We start from the raw sequence: 21,760 nt of genomic DNA, 5'->3' as shown, positions 1-21,760 counted from the left end.
CCAAATACACCTTACAGGCAGATCTGCTGTAGCCCTAACCAGGTAAACCCTCCACGTCATCTCCCAACAGCCAAGCACAGGCAGTTGAAAATGTTCACTTTACAAGCTGGCAAGTGATTCAGACTGAATTCAGCAGGTTCTGTTCCTCTTAATTTTTAAGTTACGTCACAATACTTGACATTAAAACAACACCACCACGATAAACATTCCCTCTCTCATTCCTTTTTGTCATTTCCCTTACTAGCGGTCTCTATATCTTTCTGTTTAAAGTCTATGAACACTTCAAACAAGCACCATCTTTTCTTGACCATCTGGAAAACATGGCTGTTATTAAAGATGCACATTAAATTCCAGTTACTATAATAAAAGGGAGCCAAACTATGGCCTGATTAGATAAGTATTACACGTGGAATGCCTTTAAGATGAGCAGGAATGAGGCGGCTCACTCTGCACAACTCCTACATTGCATTCTTTAGCAGCCCTTGAAACACTGTTGTATTTCAGCAGTGTTCCAGTGACACCATTCTTTGCTGTAAGGTTAAAAACAGTGTAAATCCATCCTATGTACCCTATGTGTGTAAATATCAATACACTTTAAGAAACAAAACACTTTAAACAGACAGGAAGGAATATATTAATGAAGGAAGTCCATTGTCACAATTCAGGATGCATACCTGCAGTTTAAAATACTTATGTTCTATTCATCTATGTTCACCTATATAAAATACACAAAATCCAACCCCAAATATATGCATTTATTTCTCTGTATCTACATTTATCTCTATCCCTATTTTGGTGTCTTTCCTTTGCTCTAACAAACCAGTTAATTTCAAAATGCAAGGCTGGGGATTTTTTACATATGGTGATTTGGTTCTCACAGCAAAATTTTGCCATATACTTTTTTGTAAAAGGTAAATAATTCAAATTGCAACATGAAAGGAGAAAAAGATAAAGTATCTACTAAAATCAATAATATACACTAAAAACTGAACATGAAATACTTTACAATCTCAAGCCTCACTCTGCTTTGAACCTGCTTATGATTTGGTAAATTTGTATATATTTACATTTATAGAAAATGACTACTGGAACACACATAAAACACATTTAATGTTCTACAGATGGCAAGATTACACCAACAATTTAAATCATTCAAGTGCCTTGCATCAGTAAGATGGGATTTAAATTTGCCATAAAATATTTTAAAGCTCAGATTAATAGCTTTTACCGATGTAAACAAATTTCTAAATCTATCTACCATTTTATTGCTAAAGGCTTCATAATAATTTTATAGCAAAACATCTACATGCTGTGTTGAAGAAATACTTTTACAGTAAAAAGAAAATATTGTACTGGTTATTTAGGAAAAAAGCAGCAACTGTCAAAGAAATCTTTGTTACCTTGTACACAAAGGAGATTTTATATTGCCAACATTAGCTTAATGTAAAACCATGTTCTCTTGCCACTATAAAATGAATGCCTAAAATTATGTATTTCCCTGGAATTTCCCAGGAAATTTCCCTGGAATTGCTATAAATATTTCAAAGATCTGCTATTTCATGGATGGTAATAAAGGGAGATGTATACTTATCAACAGAATGTATATATATTGTACATTTGTAGGCCTTAATGGATTGTTATGAGGCATAGTACTAGGATAAATAACAAAATACCCATGCAATTGTTAAGAGTATTATTCTTCTTGAAAGTACTATTTTATCAAAAAGAATGCAAAGGAATAGCTTCATAGGCAAGATCCAAACACATTATAGTCATTAAATTAGATCCACATTTCAGTGTTGTGTTTTTTATAAACATTTTGACAAAGGAAAAATGTAAAAGTTGAAAAAAAGAGAAATAATCTCATTCCTCAAACTTCTTGTATCAAGACCGCTATTGCCCAAGACAGAGCCATTCTGGTGAAATATGTCATGTTTTTATTCAGTTAGAATGTGCTGTGATCCACTTCTTGTCCAGTGCAGTCAATTGACTGCTTACACTTTTCCTATACTTATAGACTGAGCCTATGTATGGGTGTAATACTGTTATCGAGATTTTGCTTCAAAAGATTCTCACCATCATCAATTGATCTTTCATGATATTATGTCTGTTTGCTGAAATATTTTCCTGACATATTTTATACCAAAGATTTTCTTATCATCCCATTCTCTATGTCCTTCTCTTAGCAACTGCACCTAAAGGATTTAAGTCCATAATATGTCATTTTACATTTTGTTAATGTACACACTGCACTGAACTATCAACTAAGCCTCCTCTAACTTCAACAAGGTAGCTTACAGGAAGATGGACACATTCTAAAATTACTGTGCATAACACTTCTCTGTGTTCAAACTTCAGTAACAATTCTATTCTAACCATCAGCAGGTGTCAATAAAAGCACTATCTGGCCAAAGTTTCCAAGAGACTAACTATACTTTTTAATGCTTTAGAACAATTGGTTTAAATTAAAATCCAATTTCATTAAGGAGATGACTTTCACTCCACATTTGTTTGCAGCTTTTCCATTCCATGGACCTTGAGGAGAAAACATTTGTACTTGCTCCCAAGTTTGCCAGGCTATTGCTATAGAAGCAAAGTTTCAAGTCATGTAAGTTGTAAGAAATTTATTTTGATGGAGCAGAAATTCTTCTCTTTGTAGGTCCTTGTCTAAATCATCGTTCTTCTGGACTGACAAGTAACAAGTGCCTTTTCTTTCTCTGTGCCACACCTGATGACAAGGAGAAATGTTGCTTACCGAAAGGTTGAACTTGCAATGGTGGCAATATTGTTGAAAAAAATAGATCTTGGCCTCTGTCTTCCATAGGCTCAAAATGATCAGATCTTTCAGTGTCACCATCGGTGTGTCTATATGTTAGCAATACGAGTTAAGCTAGAGTCTCCTGTTGTATCCTCATTATTATTCATTTCCGCTTGAAACAAAAGAGGCTCAAGTGAGTTGATCAGCAGAGTTGGTGACAGAGTTTCAGGGCCATGCTGAACATAGTTCAGCCCAGTTTGGTCAAATTAATTTTAGAAATCAGAGCTGGCTCTTGAACTACTTGATGCAACATGCCTCCAACACGCGCCTCGCTTCACCACTTCACACACATTTCTAATCCAGACACAGATGTCCATGCAGCTGGGCCTTTCTCACATTGATCATTCAGACACAAGGAAGTCCTAATCTCCTATGTCTTGAAGAGGTGAGTCCTTCCAGCTTCCTAGTCACTCATAAGTTAATGGAGCAGATCTTTGTGAAGTGAACCACCTCCCTCATGGTACAAGTCCTTTCCCCGCCCCACCGCCACCCCTCCCCTGTGATGTAAACGAATTGCCAAGGTAACCCTCTCCTTTCCATGTAGGGTTACGACAACAGAAAATCACAACACTGCCATTATCTTGATACTGTATTTTCCCATTTTACTTGGCATATTTTGCCTTACGAAATAACAGCTTGCAAAAAGGCACCAACTGTTCATCAACAATTAAGGTTTTTATCAGAACAGCAAATTGAACTACTCAAAATCTAGAATGAAACATCTTAAGTAAGTAAATTATATATTTGTAAAACTTCCTTAATAAGGAATCTATTTTTATCATTGGTACAGTACAAGAAGCTAACTAGAAGAAAAAAATGTGCACAGGACATTTAATATCAGAGGCTAATATTGCAATTAGTTTCAGGTATAAATTTACATATAAGTTTACATCTAAAAATTACACTGAATTGAATTTCTTTTAGCTGAAATGTGCATTAGTGTCTAAGTAATAATGCCCTAAAACAGAATACAGAGATGATTAGTTCATAAGTTATTACAATAATTTTAAACTCACTGACTAAAAATACTACACTGTTTACCTCTTAATAGGGATTAGACATTGTACCAAGCAAACTGGGAAAACAATGTTTTGCAATAAATGATTGCTAAAAATCTTTTTGAAATTGAAGAAGAGGACTGCAAAAGCATTACATTCTGTGACTGAAGCTATCTATGATGTCTTCAGCTCCATCAAAAGAAATCATGCACATTGAGAAACTCACACCAAAGTGGTATTACAAAAATTTGTAACACATATATGAAATGCTAATGAACTAAATAATATGCACATGTTTGGACTTGCACACACCTCAGTTTTGTCCATCTGTATAATGTTTCTGGTTTGGTAGAGATAGATAGAAGAAGTTGTAGCAAAGACGAATTGAATTGCAAGAGAAATGTTATATTAAGATAATTGTAAAAAACATACCTCACAATTAATATCCCAAATTCCCATAACTGAAGAAGTAATAACTATGCTTACATCTTAATGAATATTCCTTTGCATTTGAAATCAAGGCCACTTCTGAGTCCATGTAGACTGAAGCTCAATAATTCTCCATCCTCCTGAGATCACAGGCAGATTTCCTTTTCAGATCCAGCAGTGTGAGATGAAGAAATTATCAATTACAGCTACTTTTTGCCAATCTCTGTACTGAGGATTGGCACTTGCAGTGATCAGCTCAGTTGCCTAAGCCACCAAGTACAGTAACGTGGTTTATGAAAGCTGAATCTTGTTAGAGAGCACTACTAAAAAAATATAACTAGGTTAATCTTTTCCATTACCAAAGCCAATCTGGAAGGAGATATCTGCTACTGCATTAATGTAACAAAGGACCAAATCTTCAGAGGGTTTTACAGGAAAATCATTTACATCTACTTTGTCAACAACATTTTTGGAAAGTGTGACTCAGCAACTGACAGATTTCAATACAGCTCCTATTCATCATTCTTATAAGTCACTTTGCTGTGCAGATATATGTAATATATGAGGTGCCGATGATGGAAAACATAGCTTGAATCAAATCAATAGAAGTATTTACAGTCCTTGTTCAGCAGGACTGTTTTGGATGACTGACAGTTCAGTAAATCCGGAATCTATCTCTCAAAAGGAGACATCTTTTTTCAGAAAGTCCTATCTCCTTCACAAATGATCGTATCCACAATGCCAGAACAAAATACTTATGGTCAGTATCATTCAATAAAAGCACTAGAAAATGCAACATTTCTAAGTTAGAAACTGTGCTTAGATAATGAAGTCAAGAGCACTATCAGTTACTACTGCATTTTCTGAGAGTCAATTATGTCTCATGGAAAAGTAATATGCAATTCTTCTTTAAGCATGTCATGACACAGAGATACTTGCCCAAAATCAACCTCAGAATAATGACCATCATCCTTTGCAACCAGTCCTTTCTTTCAGGGAAGCCAAGGAGATGTAAACTTTAGGATACTTTCAGTTTCCAAATAGCTTCTGATATATCAGGTAGACAATTAGCAAAACATGTCTTTTTCAATCATTTCTCTCAGATCTAGACTAAATCTTGCCCACAGAGCACTTTGTAAATGTCAGTCCAGTTAAGTATTTAAGCAAATCTTTGTCAATGTATATAAAAGTACAAAGTTTAGTTCCTGAGCTAATTGTATCTACCTGTATAATGCTACGACAAACAGCGGCAATTATTTTCTGCTGGTCTCACTGATTTGTTTTCAAATGCTATATGAAGTTACAATAGTGTCATAAATTCATAATTGCAATTGATTAGAACAGACTTTGGAAGGCTTGGTAAGTGCTGATGATTTCTGCATAGTCATAATGAAGTCAGCGACTGAAACAACAGAATTACTTCCAGGAACTTATTCTAATAGTATTTAGTTTACCCTATTAGACATTGAAACTGATATTTGCACCATGGGCATACTGTCCTGGATTGAAAATTTGATGTGGTGAGGTTGGAAAACTCCTCACATGAAACTACATGTACTTTCATGTTTCACATAGCATGAAACTACAAACATGATAAAGACCATGTCAGTGAAATGCTGAGGCATTAGCTCATGCAGAACTGATCAGGCAAAGGCAGTGAGCAGCACTGCTGGTATTCCAGTGCTTCCAAGACTTTCAGAAATACTTGGTAAAAATAAACTGACAACCACCTATCAGAACCTAATGGTACTGCAGTAGAATAGCACTAATGACTAATTATTACAATACTTCCATCAACTGTAATGACTCGGGCTACACATGTGGAAGCAAATATTCTACTCTCTGCCTCTACTCCCAGCTCATGCTGGTATAGCTAACTAAAAGTACTTCTTTACTTTTTAAAGTTAGTAACCAACTCTGATAATATTTCATGTCATTGAATTTTTATGACCATAGTAATGAGATAATTTACATCTCAGCTGCACCACTTACCATCAAGTTACTCAATCAGCAGAGGTAAAATGCTAATTAATTTGACTGTCTTAGATCTTGCGCCTACTGTAACTCTCTTATTCTGAAGGTCTAAAATGAGATTTTTAAAATGGCATGTTTCTTTGCAATTTAAAAGACTGATAACATAATTATCACTGGCACAAAACATATAGAGGTAGAGATAATTCTAGAATGAAACTGAAATTTTCAGGGTTTGTACTCAGAAATAACTTTTTCTCCTGAATTTCCCAAGAGTAAAAAATTACAAATAAGTTCATACTGACAGGTAAAATGCCTTGGATAAAAACATTCCTCTCCCAAACTCTAGACACTTGGTTTTTTAAATCCAACTGTTATCTTTGAAACATCTCTGCAGTCTCAGGAGCCAGAGAGTATCAGTATTATAATGCAAAGAGAATTTCTCAAATGTTCATAGTTTTTCTGAAAACAGAAATTTATATACAGATTCTCTATGAGAATTATCTAGTTCTATGCCTCACTATGGCTTAAAAGATCAGATAAACTTTAAAAGAAAGCATCCTCATTGTTAGTTGTTGCTCCAAGCAAAGTTAACTTTTAAGTCCTTGAAGTTTGCTCACAGATTACTGTCTCACATACAACAAATACTGCACTATTTTGTCTTCCATATGTGACATACTAGAGGTATGTGTATTAGTAATCTGTCCCACACATTCCCTTAGTACTTACTCTAAAAAAGTAATGCAAGTTCGCTATATCACAATGTTTATTAAAAACATTAACATCAAATATATATTATTATTGATTGATATCTGTTACTAGAACATCTGAAAGAGCTAAACTTAAAGCAATCTGAACTAAGACCCACCCCTGCACTTCCCTGGGACTCTCTGTGCAGTCCAACTAGTTCTGCTGGCACGCAGAAAGCAGCCTCTCCCTCTGCAGGGGTGGTATGGGAAAGATGCGGAAGAAAGTGTTTATTAGAGAACCATGGATTTGTGAGTAAGAATATAAAGCTCTTTAAATACTGATCTCTCCATATTCCTGTGTGCTCAGTTTTGTGTACCTGGCAGGTCATTCTGTGAGGGAAAGGACTGCTATTACAATCACCTGAAATATACCTTTTTTGGCATATCCATGTATCTGGACATGAGTCACTATTTCATCCTATATCTTTCCTAGACTAAAAAGTATCCTTCTGACATTTCAATTTTAAAACTTGGGTAAATATCAATGAAGTGTTTCACAATTGTTATATTCATCCTACAGTCACCATCTGCTGTGTATGGATCACACAGAACAGACTGTTGCATTAATTTTTCTAGCAACTGCCAAAACCAAGGAGGTTTGAAGGTTGGAAAGAGCTGGAACCAGTGATGGAAACACCCTGCCTATTCTTAGATCTGCATGTAAACATCTTGCTAAGTGTGAAGACTGTGACAGTGATCTTTTAAAACCACCGCTGAGAAGCGCAGCAGCAGCGCACTAGTGGCAGGGATCTGGGGCCATTGCGAATGGCAACAGTGGCACAAGTTCCAGCTCAGCAAGAACAACTCTGGTGGAAGTGGGGGCGGGCAGCATATGTTTCAGAGTTACATTACCAACTTTTGAGTACTCACGTGGTTCTCAGGGACTTGAAAGAGAGAGAGAAAGAGAAAGATTTGGCAAAGAATAGACAAAACTATTGTCTCCGCAATTATGTGGAAACCAAACTCAATCCCTTCCAGGCATTTGGTTTTATTAAAGCAGAAACTAGTAATTCACTGTTCAAAACAGAGTTTTTCTTCTGGCTTATCTCCTGCTGTACAGATCCTGCTTGGAGCTCACATATTAGATACTTGCTCTCAAGACAGCCAATACTATTTTTCCAATATATAGATGGATTAGAAAGTCTCCTGACTCAGTGAACCAGCAATATACACTTAGAATTTTCACCATGAAATAGACAACTGCTAAGTTGGTAAGTGTGCTCAAAGCAATAACTGCCAACTTTTTAGACATTTTACATAAAAACATAAGAAGCAGCTCTTGACCTCTACATACAACCTGAATAAATCCATTACAATATTTGCAAGGCAAAGTAACTGTTACAGTCCATTTTTCTAAACAATCTGAGATAACGAACCTGAACTTATCGGCCTCAATACTACTGTTCCCCATTAGGAAATTCACAGTAAACACCAAAGCAAAATACAGTAACTAAAAAATAATTGGTTTAAATTATAAATTGTTACGATGTTGTCAATGGCTGAAGATACTTAATAATTATCTGTTGGTAAAATAAAAAAATATGGTTGTTTTCTCTGCATTTAGAACTAAAAATGCCTTCAAATATACAAACAACTCATAATAACTGGATGTGCTATTTAATTAATGAATAATGAATGTTCAGGAACAAATTGTCATTTGGCTTTGGAAAGCTTCCTGCTTTCTCAGATGGTTCCTTTGAACTCTTAAAATTCTTGGTAAAGTATCCTTTCTAAATCCCAGAGAAATATAGAAATGAATAATTACTAAATACACATTCACTATCTCTTTCCATGTGAAAGGAATAGTGTTAATTTTTACTCCACATTTCGCTCAAATAACTTTAGCTGGAATTTGTTCAACAGAAATACCTGCTGCAGGGAACCAATTGTATGACATTTAGGTTACTGTTATACAAATATCTCTGGAGATTAAACTAATGTAGTCTCTATGCTCACCGAGACTTTACCTTCTCTTTAGTCCTCTCAGATTTCAGTTGCAATGATTTTCATATGCCTTTATACCAGGAATTGAAATCAAGCAGAAAATTCATTTTAAAAAGGCTGAAGAACAGTCTTCAGAGAGTAACAGACACTGGTCCCTCCTTTCTAGTGAGGATGATGATGAAGCAAGTGCCAGAGATACGTTCATATTGTCACAATTACACAGTCATTCCTTACTGTTTCAAACAGAGGAGGAAAGATCCGGATTCCTTTTTCAATAGGACAAACCATCTAAAATAGGTAGGGGTTTAGCCTAAAGTAAAAATGTCAATTGTATAATTTAAAGCAAGTTATCCCTGAGTTAATGACATTTTACAAACTTCAACCCAGCATCTGTTTTCAAATCAAGTCTGTAATCAACCAGTTTTATATACTTACTTGAAGTTCCTGATTCAGATGTTGTTTGAGAATGTAAGTGTAGATAAACTTGTTGCTCATTGTAATGATGCCATTTAATTATCATTTGCTGTTTCAGAAGCTGTGCATGCTATCCATAGAAATCCAGCAGAAAAGAACAGATAGCTGCTTCAACCCATGTTCTAGAGATGCACAACTACAAAATAGTATTTTTAATTTCACTCCAGCATTTTTAAATAGCATTGTGATCACGGGAACACAGCAATACTATTTTGGAGAAGCATGGGTATTGCTACATTTTGTGAGAGCAGTAGTACCCCTGCCAAATTAGTCTTAAGTAAAAGATACAGTTTCCTGTTATATAGATCGACAAACTTCATAGGAATGGAATTAGTAATAAAGATCCCTTCTTCCTTTTTCTTTGTATTGCACAAGGAAAACAGTGAGTTCTCACTGCTCACTAATTCACATTCATCACTGAGGGGAAAACCAGTGGCAGTACCACCGATTTTCTTGGCAACTCAGAAAAATGGCAGGACAGATTTAAAGGTTACACTCCTGCAGAAAAATTCATACATCATCACTTGTAAGAGCCTCCAAACATAATTTGAAAATTTATACTTAAGTATATTTTTTGGATAAATTCTCATTGTTTTCTCTCAGGTTCTTCTCATTACTATAAAAAAAAAATCAAAAAACAAACCAAAAACCCCCCCAAAAACCCCACCAAAACAAAAAACAAAACCAACCCTACAGAGTCTATACACAACCATGTTTTCTCTTGAGCTAAAAATCTAGTACAATCCACTGATTAGAAAGAGAATCATTACAGAGGTATATCCAGGAAACAGAGTTCAAACGCTAAGTTTTCCTTTCAGTGACGTTACTTTAATACCTACTTCTCTAAGCTGTACAATTTCTAAGCTATACAATCTGTAATCCAGACACCATCAGTGAGTAAATTTATAAAAAAATTCCAAACCTTTACTGTGGACTTGCTGTGTTTAATGTTTGAGCAAGAAACCCTCTTGTTTTGATTCATAAGCCACAGGACAAGCAACAACAGTTATGGACCAAGTGACATAGTAGTTTAATTATACAAGGCAACTCTCTTTCTTCACTTGACAACTATTTTTCATATCTATGACCACTCATCTAGCATAGATGAAACACCCCTCTAATTAGTTGGTTTAGAGCTAACCTTACATTTTTGTTCAATGGCAGTTAGTGACAGCTCAGCTGTCATTTTTGTGATCTACATGAGCTCCCTGCTGCTGTATCACAGAACTGATTCATGCATCTTGTAGAGAAGAGAGGAGGGGGTTAGCAGCTGCTATATATTTATGAAAAATTTTCACTCACATTCTAATATTTCTAATAATTTACCCTCCTTTTGATAACTCTGTTTTTTGGGGTTTTTTTTAACAGGCTATACAAATATGTTCTGGTCAGAATTATTTGCCAAACCGCTTTGTTATTGATTAATAATTACCACCTTCCCAAATTTGTTTTTCTTCCACAAACCATGGTTCATTTACAGAATATTACTTTTTATGCTACCAATTGTTATGAAAGCATATTCTAAAAATTGGTCTTAGAGCATGATTCATAACTTCAGGTTACTCAATTTCTGAGAACATGATCCAAGTATCAGCCATGTATAACAATATTCAGATTACAGTTTAGCTTAAGATTTATGAAAAATTAATGTACCACAGCTATGTAAACAGTGTACCACTGTCTTCAACTGCCAAGTCACACAATTACAAAATATTCTTAATTATATGCTTATAACTTTTAATTAAATAAATAATGAAAAAAATAATAAAGGAGACACTGATATATAATTTAAATTTTAAGTTTAACACTGGCTGTACTTGTAACAAGCTCTTTACATTATATTTGTCTATTGACATAATGCAGATCCCACAAAATGCAAACTCCTGTTAGAAAAAACACAACACAGTCTTTTTTGACAAGAAGAGTTACGAAGATTTGTGTACTATGATCTATCTATATTAGCATGTAGCAAGACACAAAAGAAGTAGACAGGTAGAGTAAAACAGCGGGTGGTGAGGACCCAGCATCCACACAATACAAGCGCCCGTGAATGTTTTGCTTATGAGTAGTTCTATTTCACTCCCATGAACTTAAACTCCCGCTAATGGCTGAAGAACATTAGACAAGCACCTGGAAAATGTTCTCCCGTTAAGTTACACCCAAAAGAGATGCATTTCATGCAATCCAGGACTGCTGTGTGATGTAAATGAAAGTGCAGTAAGTGGGGATGATCAGGAGAGACACCCGAAAAACATGCTGTTGCTGTGAACTGAAAGGCTAACACAGATGCATCTTTCCTTGTGGGTTCCTTCAAGTAATTAAACAAAAGAAGTAGAGGTGCCAAGGAAGAGGCGTGATCTAGACAAAATTAACGCATCTTTTGTGTAATCTCTTATTGTTGTGGCTCTCTGTAAAAGAGTTATGGATTTAAAACAGACTGACACCTGCCACAGATGGCTTCTACCTCTACAGTCCCCAGAGCATGATTCCCAAGTGCTAAAAATCTGTCATGAATTTTGAGGGGAACGATTCCTTGAGCCAATATATCCTATGAGAAGAAAAATATCACTGAGTTGGCAAGGGTGATCTACAGCATATCAATCCATTAGAAGGCAAAATCATTTCTGGAGACAGGTAGGAAGAGTTTGAGTAGATCCAGCAGTAGGACTAGTAGGAATCCCATGTTGCTATCCATCCTTCCTTAGTCTACCTTCTAAAGAAGAGAGTAGGATTTTGGGAAAGGAAAAAGAGGTCCAAAGGATGGCTCCTCCTCTCTTTATACAGTAGGCTACATTGTGCTAAGGTCAATTCAGTTCCAGACTGAACTGTTCCTTATCTGCTTTCTGACTTGCATTTCCAGATCTAGCTGACAATAACAGCGTGCTGCTTCTCGCTTCCTCTTCAAGTTGTAGAAAAACTTAGCTATTGACAAGTGAACAACATTCTCATGATCAAAAGAAATGATAGTTCCACTAGTTCAGCTAAATCACAGAATCTTTCTTGTAATCATATATGAGCAAAAAGACATAGCCTGATTTTTAGAATTCATAATAAATTTGAAAAGCTGTCAGCTTGTGGTGAGTTGACCCTGGCAGGCCGGCCACTGGCATACCTAAAACCTTGCCATGCAAACCCAATGCACAGCTACTGACGAAAAACAGTCTGATGCTATCTAGAAGTCACTAACAGAGTAAAACCCACAGAACTATTGAAATGTATTTTAGAATAATGTTTTAAAAATACACATATGAAAGTACAGTTCTGCATCCTGTTCCATCTCTACTGTTGCAGGTTTGTTTTACCTTTGAGGTTCATTAGACTGCCACAGGCTGGTCTGGACAAGACAAAATGAAATAAAAATACATTAGTGCTTTCATGAAAGAAAAAGGAAGAAATTCCTGGGCAGACAATGATCACAGAAACTAGCTTTTAGCTGATCCCTTTTAATAGAGTTGACGATCTTTGCCAGGGTGAAATGCAACCTGAAATTTGCATTGGTGGAGAGGGAGGCCAAAGCTGACAAGTCTCCAACATCAATCTCCTTTACATCATGCAGAACAAACTAGAGTTTAAAGGGATTTTTCAAAATGATAGAATAGGCAATGAGGCCTCACAAATCTGAAATTTCCTTACTGGAATTATTTCCAGCACAGTACTATGAAAATGTTTATACAAGCAACACAATTGATGGAGTTTTTAATGACTGTAGGGAAATGTTCTCTATAAGCCAGCAGTGCCAGCTGCTGGAACTAGTTCTCAGGCTGGACTGAAAGGCAAAGGACACCAACAAAAGACACTTGTACTTAGAATTTAGATTGATTGCTTCCATTATGACAGCTGGCAAAAAAAATAGAGTTTGAAGCTGGGCATTGACTGATGAACTTGTAAGGTAAGGTTGGAGGTTTTCATTATAAGCAGCATCAGGATTGACTGGGTTATTTCAGTATTAACAATACTTGATAATATCCCTCCTCTGAAAAATAGGCTTATCATCTAAGCACTCGTAAGGGTTTCCCTGTTTACCAAGCTTTAACAATCAAGGCAGGCAGGAATCCTTCATAGCTGGAATGCATCCTTACAACCTTTCCAGGCTTCACCAATTGATCTAATTTCTATTAATATACACTGGGCTTAGAAAATAAATCTGCCTCTGGCTAATCCCCCTCCATTTCAGCATGGTTCTTCTCATTTCTGGAATGGTGATGAGTAGATTTCAGAGTGTTCAGGGCCTGGATTAGAAAAAATATCCAGATCAGCAAGCTATATGATTTACAACAGAAATCATTGTGACTCCTTATAATCTGGTTGATGTGTTCACTGAATGATTGTATATTTTCTTGTTTCTCTTAGAGACACAATACATGGCTGTAGTCAAAACATGAGGTATTCAGGCAAAATAAAAAACTACCACTATTGTCAGAGGACCCAAACTGTACATGGTTGAGAGTACAATGAGATTTACCACAAGTATGCAATATAAAAGCAGGAAGATAAGTTATTTTCACTTAATAGAAGGTTGCAAAATGTACTTAACTGTTTATCATGTATTTCTGAAATACCACTTAATAGATTAAATATATCAGGAATCTTGATTAATCCATCTACTTAATCAGAATATATCAATATAGACACACTCTTGATTAGAGAACTAGTTTCTCTTTTCAAGATTTTTGAGCTATTCTGTGGACATTCTCAAGTGTATTTTATATATATATATATAAAATGAATCACTCAAAGAAAATGCAAGCTGCATTTAAACTACATAGTAGTCCATTGAAAAATTCTAGTTTCTTGAAGATTCAGAGTCTAACCCCAAGTCTCTTCACAGTTCTGTATATGAAACTATTACCACCATCATGTACAATGCGTAAAGATCTATGTTTCACACAAATAAGCCAATGTACTGTTCTTTTCTACAGTTGCATACATGTTTATAATAATTACTGTTTAAGAATTCAAAGATGAACCTCTAATTATTTAGAAGACATAGTTAAAGTGATCTATATACAGAAAAGATGGAGACTACTTATAGGAAAATTAAAGTATCATTATTCCACAAAATGAAACCTAGCTAAACCAGACCCTCCTATGAGTTCAGGATCTCACTCGGTGCTCAGTCTCACTGTCCTCCTTTTAACAGGTGGAATAAAGGCAGGAATGAGGGGCATCTACATATAAAAACTAAAGCCTTCTCACAGTACTTCACCTTACCAGTCCTTGCACTGGGAGCTACTATTAGGTCTTGGCCATTAGAATCTTCATTCCCATGCTAGGAAATATTTATATTACCTCTTACAGTTTCCTGCATGTTGAGCAGATCAGCACTGGTTTTAATTCTATGAATGTTTCCCATGTACACACTGGGCAGGAAAAGATGAGTAACTGAGGGAACCTCACATCAGAGTTACTCTCCTTTCTTCCAAGTAAAAGCTATACTCTTACTTGACAGATTAAATTTTTCTTCTACAAAAAGAAATAAATTAAAATCTCCTCTTTTATTTAAGTGTTTTACAACCAGAGCTTCACAATTCAATATTCACTGCAATACCTCCTAACAGCAATTGCAGCTTATAAATAAGACAGTTTGCTTGATTCTTGAGAGTGGGATAAATAATGAGGTGTTCCTAACACCACTTCTAAGATTTTAATTAAATGGTTGGTATCATCAAATATTGGCATCAAGGAAGTTTGTCATAGTTTGACTTCTGATATAAGGAGCTGCTGTTTTGAAAGCTTGGTTTTCATAGCCACGCTTCAAAATACATCAAGTGAAGCAGTTAGAAGGCAAGCACTGCTAAAATCCAAATTATTTTCTTCCTTTCAATACATGCTGGATCATTTTTTTTTTATTTTTGAAAGAAATACTTTTGTAGAAATACTATAATAGTAAAATATGAAAGTCCAAGTGGAAAACATAAATGAAGATGACTACCTTATCATATTCATCATCTTGGAAGAGAGATAATTCAGAACGGATATACAGAAGTCTACAAAATCATGAGTAGCATGGAGAGACTGAATAGGGTTTAACTGACCACTGACTCCTGTAATTTAAGAACTAGTGGGCATTAAATTAAAGAACACAGCTAAAAATACAGATAATGGTTCCTACACCATGGTCAGTAAACACTTCAAATTCAAAGGAGGTTATGGATACTAAATGTATACATAAGTTTAAGGATACACCTGGCAGCTCAGCAAAAAGTCTGAACAGAAAACCCTTAAAAGCTGTGAAAGTACATACTTTTGCTTTTTCCCTTGACATTTCCGACAACCCCTGGAGACAAGTCCAGGGTTCTTATCATAGGTTCTGAACCTATGGTCTGAACCTCCCTAGTGAACTATGGGCAACCTGGTCTAGTGGAGGGTGTCCCTGCCCATGGCAGGGGGGTGGGAACTACATGATTTTTAGGATTCCTTCCAACCCAAATCACTCTATGATTCTATAAAATTAAAAAGCCACTTCATTTTATAGGTCAAATTCTGAGGTCTTTACTGAAATGTTTATTCATCCATTTCCCAGAAACCCACACTATCTACTGAAGAGTCAGGACTACAATAGGATTTCAATCTAAACTTCTTGTTAGACTAAAATACTCATTTTAATTAAGCTACACCTGGGACAAGATGGAAGCCAAGCTTACAATTTACAGCTGGATGAACCAGTCTAAAAGTTAACTTGTACCCTAATTTACACTGATTTTGCTGCCAGCAAGCATGGATAACAGATTAAAAGATTAATTATAAGGAATCATCATCTTTTATTTATTGGAATCACCTTTCTACTATTCTATTTCTAAATGCATTTAGTAGACATTCTACTTGATCCAGAAAATGTACCCTTAGCACAGCTCATTGCCTTTGTATATTTTAATATAAATTTATATATATACTTGTGTGTGCATATATATTATATGTGTGTGTGTGTATATATATATATATATATATATGTAAAGTTGAGAAAGGCCAAAAAAATGCATAGTTCTCCATATTCATATTTTCGGGATTTTTTTTTTTGGCTGTTATTGGAGGGAGGAAAACAAAAACAGGTTTCCCTTGAAAAGCTGGCAAATTTCTGCCTACTGAAAAATGACATTTTCATTGAGACAGAGAACCCCTTTCAAGCATTCTATTCAAACAAGGATATTTCGTTTTCTGATATACAGTGATTAAACTAATTGAAATTAGATTAGAGATTAAAAATAACTTTTTCAATACAGCACACTTATTCAATATTTTTATTTCCATTAAATAGCCTCATCATAATCTGATTTATTAGCAAAATACAAGCTTAAATGCTTTCAGCCATGACAAGCCAAAAGAGTTTTAACAAAACTTGAGTAGCATAAAACTGGGTTTGATCCCTTTAACTACTCAACCTCCACTTTGAATTTTAAGTTGAGAGAAAGAACACATCCAAAAGTGATATTTAGTCTCATCAATGTAAAAATCCAAATTCATTATATTTTATTAAAAATGTGAGTTAAACCAAATTATCTCTAAGTGTTTCAGATACCTTTTCATACCTTCAAATATCTTTTGAGACTGAAGTTTTGCACCTTAAGGATGGTAAGACACAGAATTAACAGAGAAAAACAAAGATAAATGTAACTGGAAAACCCTGTGTTGTTCCAATTCAAGATCATGAATCTAATCAGAATTATGTACTGTGAGAAAGACAGATGAAAACACATGCAATACTACTTAACACAGAAAATCCTGAGCAATTTAAAAGAGGACAGTGACACGATGCCTTGTTAAAGTCGTATACGTTTGGTGGGGGGGGAACACGACAGTACAGACGGACCTGTGGTGTTTCTTTTTAGCTGATTTTGTGTGCTGAAAGCAGAAGACAGAAACACTGTCCTGTCTCCAAGACCTGAGATACAATCAATTGCATGGTGCTGCCAGGTAGACCTACTTGTTTCTTCAAAATTCTCTGCACCCTTTAACAGAGGATTCCTTTTGTAACATCAGCTTACGGCCATTGCCTCCTGCCATCCGTAAGGGTCAGAGTATCTATGGAGATACAAACTCCGTTTGAACCCTGACACCCACATCTTGCCACCCCTTTTCATATGGTATGAACTATCATCCTGTCACACTCGTTACATTTCAAACAGATGCTCATTTATGAAGTACAAAAGGCTGAGTTAGCCTAAAGCATTTCAAAACCTCAAACACGAAACTGGAATCTGCAAGCAAATATATTCTTCGAAGTCTTGTGAATGTCTATGGTGCTTGTGGCACCCAGGTGACATGCGTCAGGATGATCCCATCCTGTCCACTGTTCCTGACATGTCCACCAACCCTCGCTGCCCTGGGGAGTCCCTTGCTGTCTGCAGGATGGTAGTCACTGTGGCCACGTTTATCATTAAGAAAAGCAAGATGTTAATACACCTCTTGCTCATTTCAAAACTTTGTCCTGCCAACTTTCCCTCTGCTGTAGCCAATTTCTGATGTTTCAGAAATCTGACCAGTTGTGTAAGACAGGAAAAGTACTTCTGACATGCTGAGGGTAAATTTGTATAGCATTTGACTATGAGATACAGCTATAACTACTGTCCAAAAGCAGTGGGTTTTTTTATTTTAAATTAAATGCTGCTAATTGTTTTCTTTCCGAGGGCCAGGAAGGAAGAAGACAAACTCCAAGGTCAAAAAGAGATCAATGCATTCATTAATTCTGACTCACTGATGTAGGAGATGTACTAGGTGTCTAGGCTTTTTAAAAATTTATCAGCTTTTGAAGCAATTTCAAGTCCTCAGCTTTACAAGACTCAGTCTACTGTTTTCACCAGTAAGATTTTCCAATGTTTTATTGTTCTTGTTACAAGGACATTCTACACAAGATTAAATATTTCTCAGATTTAAATTTTTTGGCCACTAGCTCTTGATGCAATGTTGGCCAGCAAAACTGCGAGATCGCCACTATCTTTTCAATATTCTTTAGTGAGTGATCACATTCCTTCTCCGTATTTTCTTTGGTAAATTAAGTTGATAGAGCTACTTAGCATTCATATGACAAGGTCTGCTTTTCTAGTCCCCTGTGCTTTTAGTGGATTTCTTTTATTTTCTCCCAGCATTTCAATATAATTCTTAACCTCTGAGAACCAGATCTGTAAACATTCTGATAGCAGTACCACCAACACTATTTGCTTTCTGCTTGTATTTGTATTACAGTCAAGGGCTGTACTAGCTCTTTTTACCAGTGTCACACTGACAGTTTATAGTGAAACATTAGCTAGGATAATCCCAGTCACTTACATTAGAGACAGAAAGCTCTCCCACTCCAAAATGAAATGCCTGGCAAGTAACTAGTCAATTCAGTAATAGCAATTCTGTAATAGTAACCATATGTATTATTTGTTAAGCAAAAATCTTTGTGTTGTCTTCAAAGTTCATCAACAAATATGTTTTTAATGAGATTTTTCCATAGAGATCTGAAGAAGGGGTATAGCTACTTCTCTACCTCCTTCATCTTCCCAGAAAGGAATTATCCCCATTCAGGTCAAGAATTTCAGTGTCCCCATGCATTGTAAAAGTATGTCAGATTTTACTGTTTTTCTTGCAGGTTTCATACTGAATTAGATTAAAAATTATAGGCAGAGTTAAAATGGACCTTGAGAATTTATTTTACAATAGGAATCAATAATATACTTTAAATCTAGCTTTTCCTTTTATTATATTAAGAGTATTTTCAGACCAGAAAATGATACAAGACAATGCATGATCCTGTGGGACAAAAATCTACACTATTCTTTTCAAGGTCTCCAATCACAAACTCTTTTAGTCTAGCTTTTGTGTTTCTTACTAGCACTAGACACCTCCCTACGACCATGCTCCCCCAACACCAAGATTCTGAAAACGTCATTATGTGATTCTCAGCCCTACAGAAGTTCACAATCAGAATACTACACTTCAAAGAAGAAAGAGCATGCCAGAAGTGATATATGAACAATGATATTTTAAATATTTTCAGAAATGCTTACTGGTTTCGATTTTTCCTCCCACATAAACACATGCTGACATGTAAAATCAACTGAGCAGACTCTTCTCACTTCCCAGCATCTGTTACTGGAAGAGGTAGTCCCCTAGTACTTGTACCACATAATTTTATTTGCAGAAATGATCCTGCAGCAAAATACCATACTAGCTATTTCTATTCATAGAACATGTTGCCAGCATCCATTATTAAAGTCAGTATTTCTTAGCTGCTTACAATTCCTGCAGAAGGTAGGATGTATAGATGATAAAGCAAATATTCATTTACAGAAGGTAAGAAAAATAGTAGCTCTGAAAATAAAAACCTCTTAAAGTATAATTCAAAGATAAATACAATTAAAAATCTTTGGAGAAAAAAACCCAATAATTAAGTAAATATACTAAACAATTGTTTTATGTTTACATACTTCAGTGTTTTAAAACATACAACTTATTTAATATGATGTAATCATTCTTCTAAAATGACTAACAATTTAATTCATTTTTGAGAGTGAAAGTATGTATTTATCTAGTAGTACAAATATGATGAAATAAATTCCAATGATTAACAAAATCTAAATGACAATAATAATTTGTCATGCATAAGGAAGGAGGGTACCAAAAGAGAGTCATTCTCTTGTGGACTGTACAGAAACTGCTTGAAGTTTTTATATAGAATTCAACCTTATCTGAGATCCAAAATTAGAAGCAGATATCAGCAGAATAAAAATGTAATTATTCAAATAGGATAAAGAAGACACTTTTTTCAAGCATTCATTTTAGTTCATATCACTGAGCTTAAATGAGGTCTTAGTAAGTATTGAGTTTTATTATTCAAAAAGTGATTGTGTGTGGTCACTTAATAAAATTGATTAATCCTCTGTGATAGCAGCCAGACCAACAATAAAAATTACATTTTTCTTCTAATGCAGTAGAACAAAATTAAACATTTAGAGTAATCTTACCAGAGCTCTGCATTTCACATCTATCTTTCCTTCTGGTGCTGCAGGTATGCTGTTAATCTTTAAGGAGAACCACACTTTGCAATTTGAAGAACTTCCTCCTATGTTAAGAAGAACAAAATGCCTTACAAATCATCTCATGAGGTGATCAATTCTAGCAGCATTCAAATCAATGAGAAATTTGGACTTTTACCAGAAATGCCAGTCATTGTTCATATTGAGACAAAGCAAATCATGAACTGATTTACTTGCTGTCAATCAACTGCATTGTCTAATCCCTTCTTGACTGGATTCAAAATAGTAACAAAATCAATATATACACAAATTGAATGGAAATAGCACTTTGGCAAATTAGTTTCATAGACTATCAGATTGTTTCAGAATTTTAAATATCATTGATTCGTAACTGTTTTTCTTCAACAAATACAATGCTAAATAATATTCCAAATTAATTTTTTATTAAAAGCTCATCCACCATAGGCTCAAAACTACAAGTTATTCATTAAATAGATTAGAATTTTCAGTTACATAAAATCCATCCTCAAATATATGTTTGAACATACACTGACTTATACTGCAATGCATTTTTCATCAGGTTTTGAGACAGGATGTCCTGCGTTATTGTGATAACAAACAAGTTGCTATTAAAGAGATCGAGAATGCTCAAAGATGGTAAATACAAGTATCAAAACATTCACACATCAGTATTATTCTATTAGATCCGATTCATTATCTATCTTGTCCTAAGCTTTGTTATCAATGACTAGTAAAAGTTTGGCCAGAAAAAAACCTGCAGTAAACTCTTGTAAACCCATATTTAATTACACGATAAACTGGTGAGAAATCCAGAAATCTAGTCAAAAAAAGGAGAGATGGGAAATTTTAATGATATGTACAAAAGCTGAAATCCATCAGAGACTCCCTCTGAATTTCGGAGATAATTTATGAAGCCACAGAAGACTATTCATCACACACGTGTGTATGCTTGTGAAATTATAGGGATAGATTTGAAATTCTGCTGATGCTGATGATTATGAAACTCTTAAATAACTGGAGTTTTTGTGAATGTTACAATTAAGGACAGAAACAGGGATTTACTACCAGTAATCATGGGAAGCATAGGCAAGCAGATCTTTGAACTGGAGGCAGTCCATATCAGACTGATAGTATTTTTATAATTTTATATTATATCAAGCAAGATTAAATCAAAATTAGTTCCTCTAATATGACCTTTAGTATATAACAGAAATTAAATTCTGTTCAGTTACATAGGATTGTTGTTGTGCAACTTCAGTCAAGCAATCTGTGTTTGCTAAAGCATATCTTCCAGACAGACTTTGAGTCTTGATTTGAAGATATCCACTAGCAGTTTGTTCTGGTAGCTAATTACAGGCATTGAAAGACATTTAAATGAGTCTAATCTCTGATTTCCAT

General features: G+C 35.1%; 1 protein-coding gene across 1 annotated transcript in view; it reads right to left on the bottom strand.

Annotated features, from left to right (window-relative positions):
- Positions 1-21,760, bottom strand: part of CFAP47 (cilia and flagella associated protein 47) — a 360,776-nt gene that overhangs the window by 101,069 nt on the left and 237,947 nt on the right. Inside the window, exon 51 of the mRNA XM_075774464.1 lies at positions 20,330-20,427. Within this exon, the coding sequence (XP_075630579.1) occupies positions 20,330-20,427 (98 nt within the window). The remainder of the gene's footprint in view (positions 1-20,329; positions 20,428-21,760) is intronic.

This window comes from Balearica regulorum, chromosome 1, assembly GCF_011004875.1.
Source record: "Balearica regulorum gibbericeps isolate bBalReg1 chromosome 1, bBalReg1.pri, whole genome shotgun sequence".
NCBI lineage: Eukaryota > Metazoa > Chordata > Aves > Gruiformes > Gruidae > Balearica > Balearica regulorum.
This window is presented reverse-complemented; position numbering and strand designations above follow the sequence as displayed.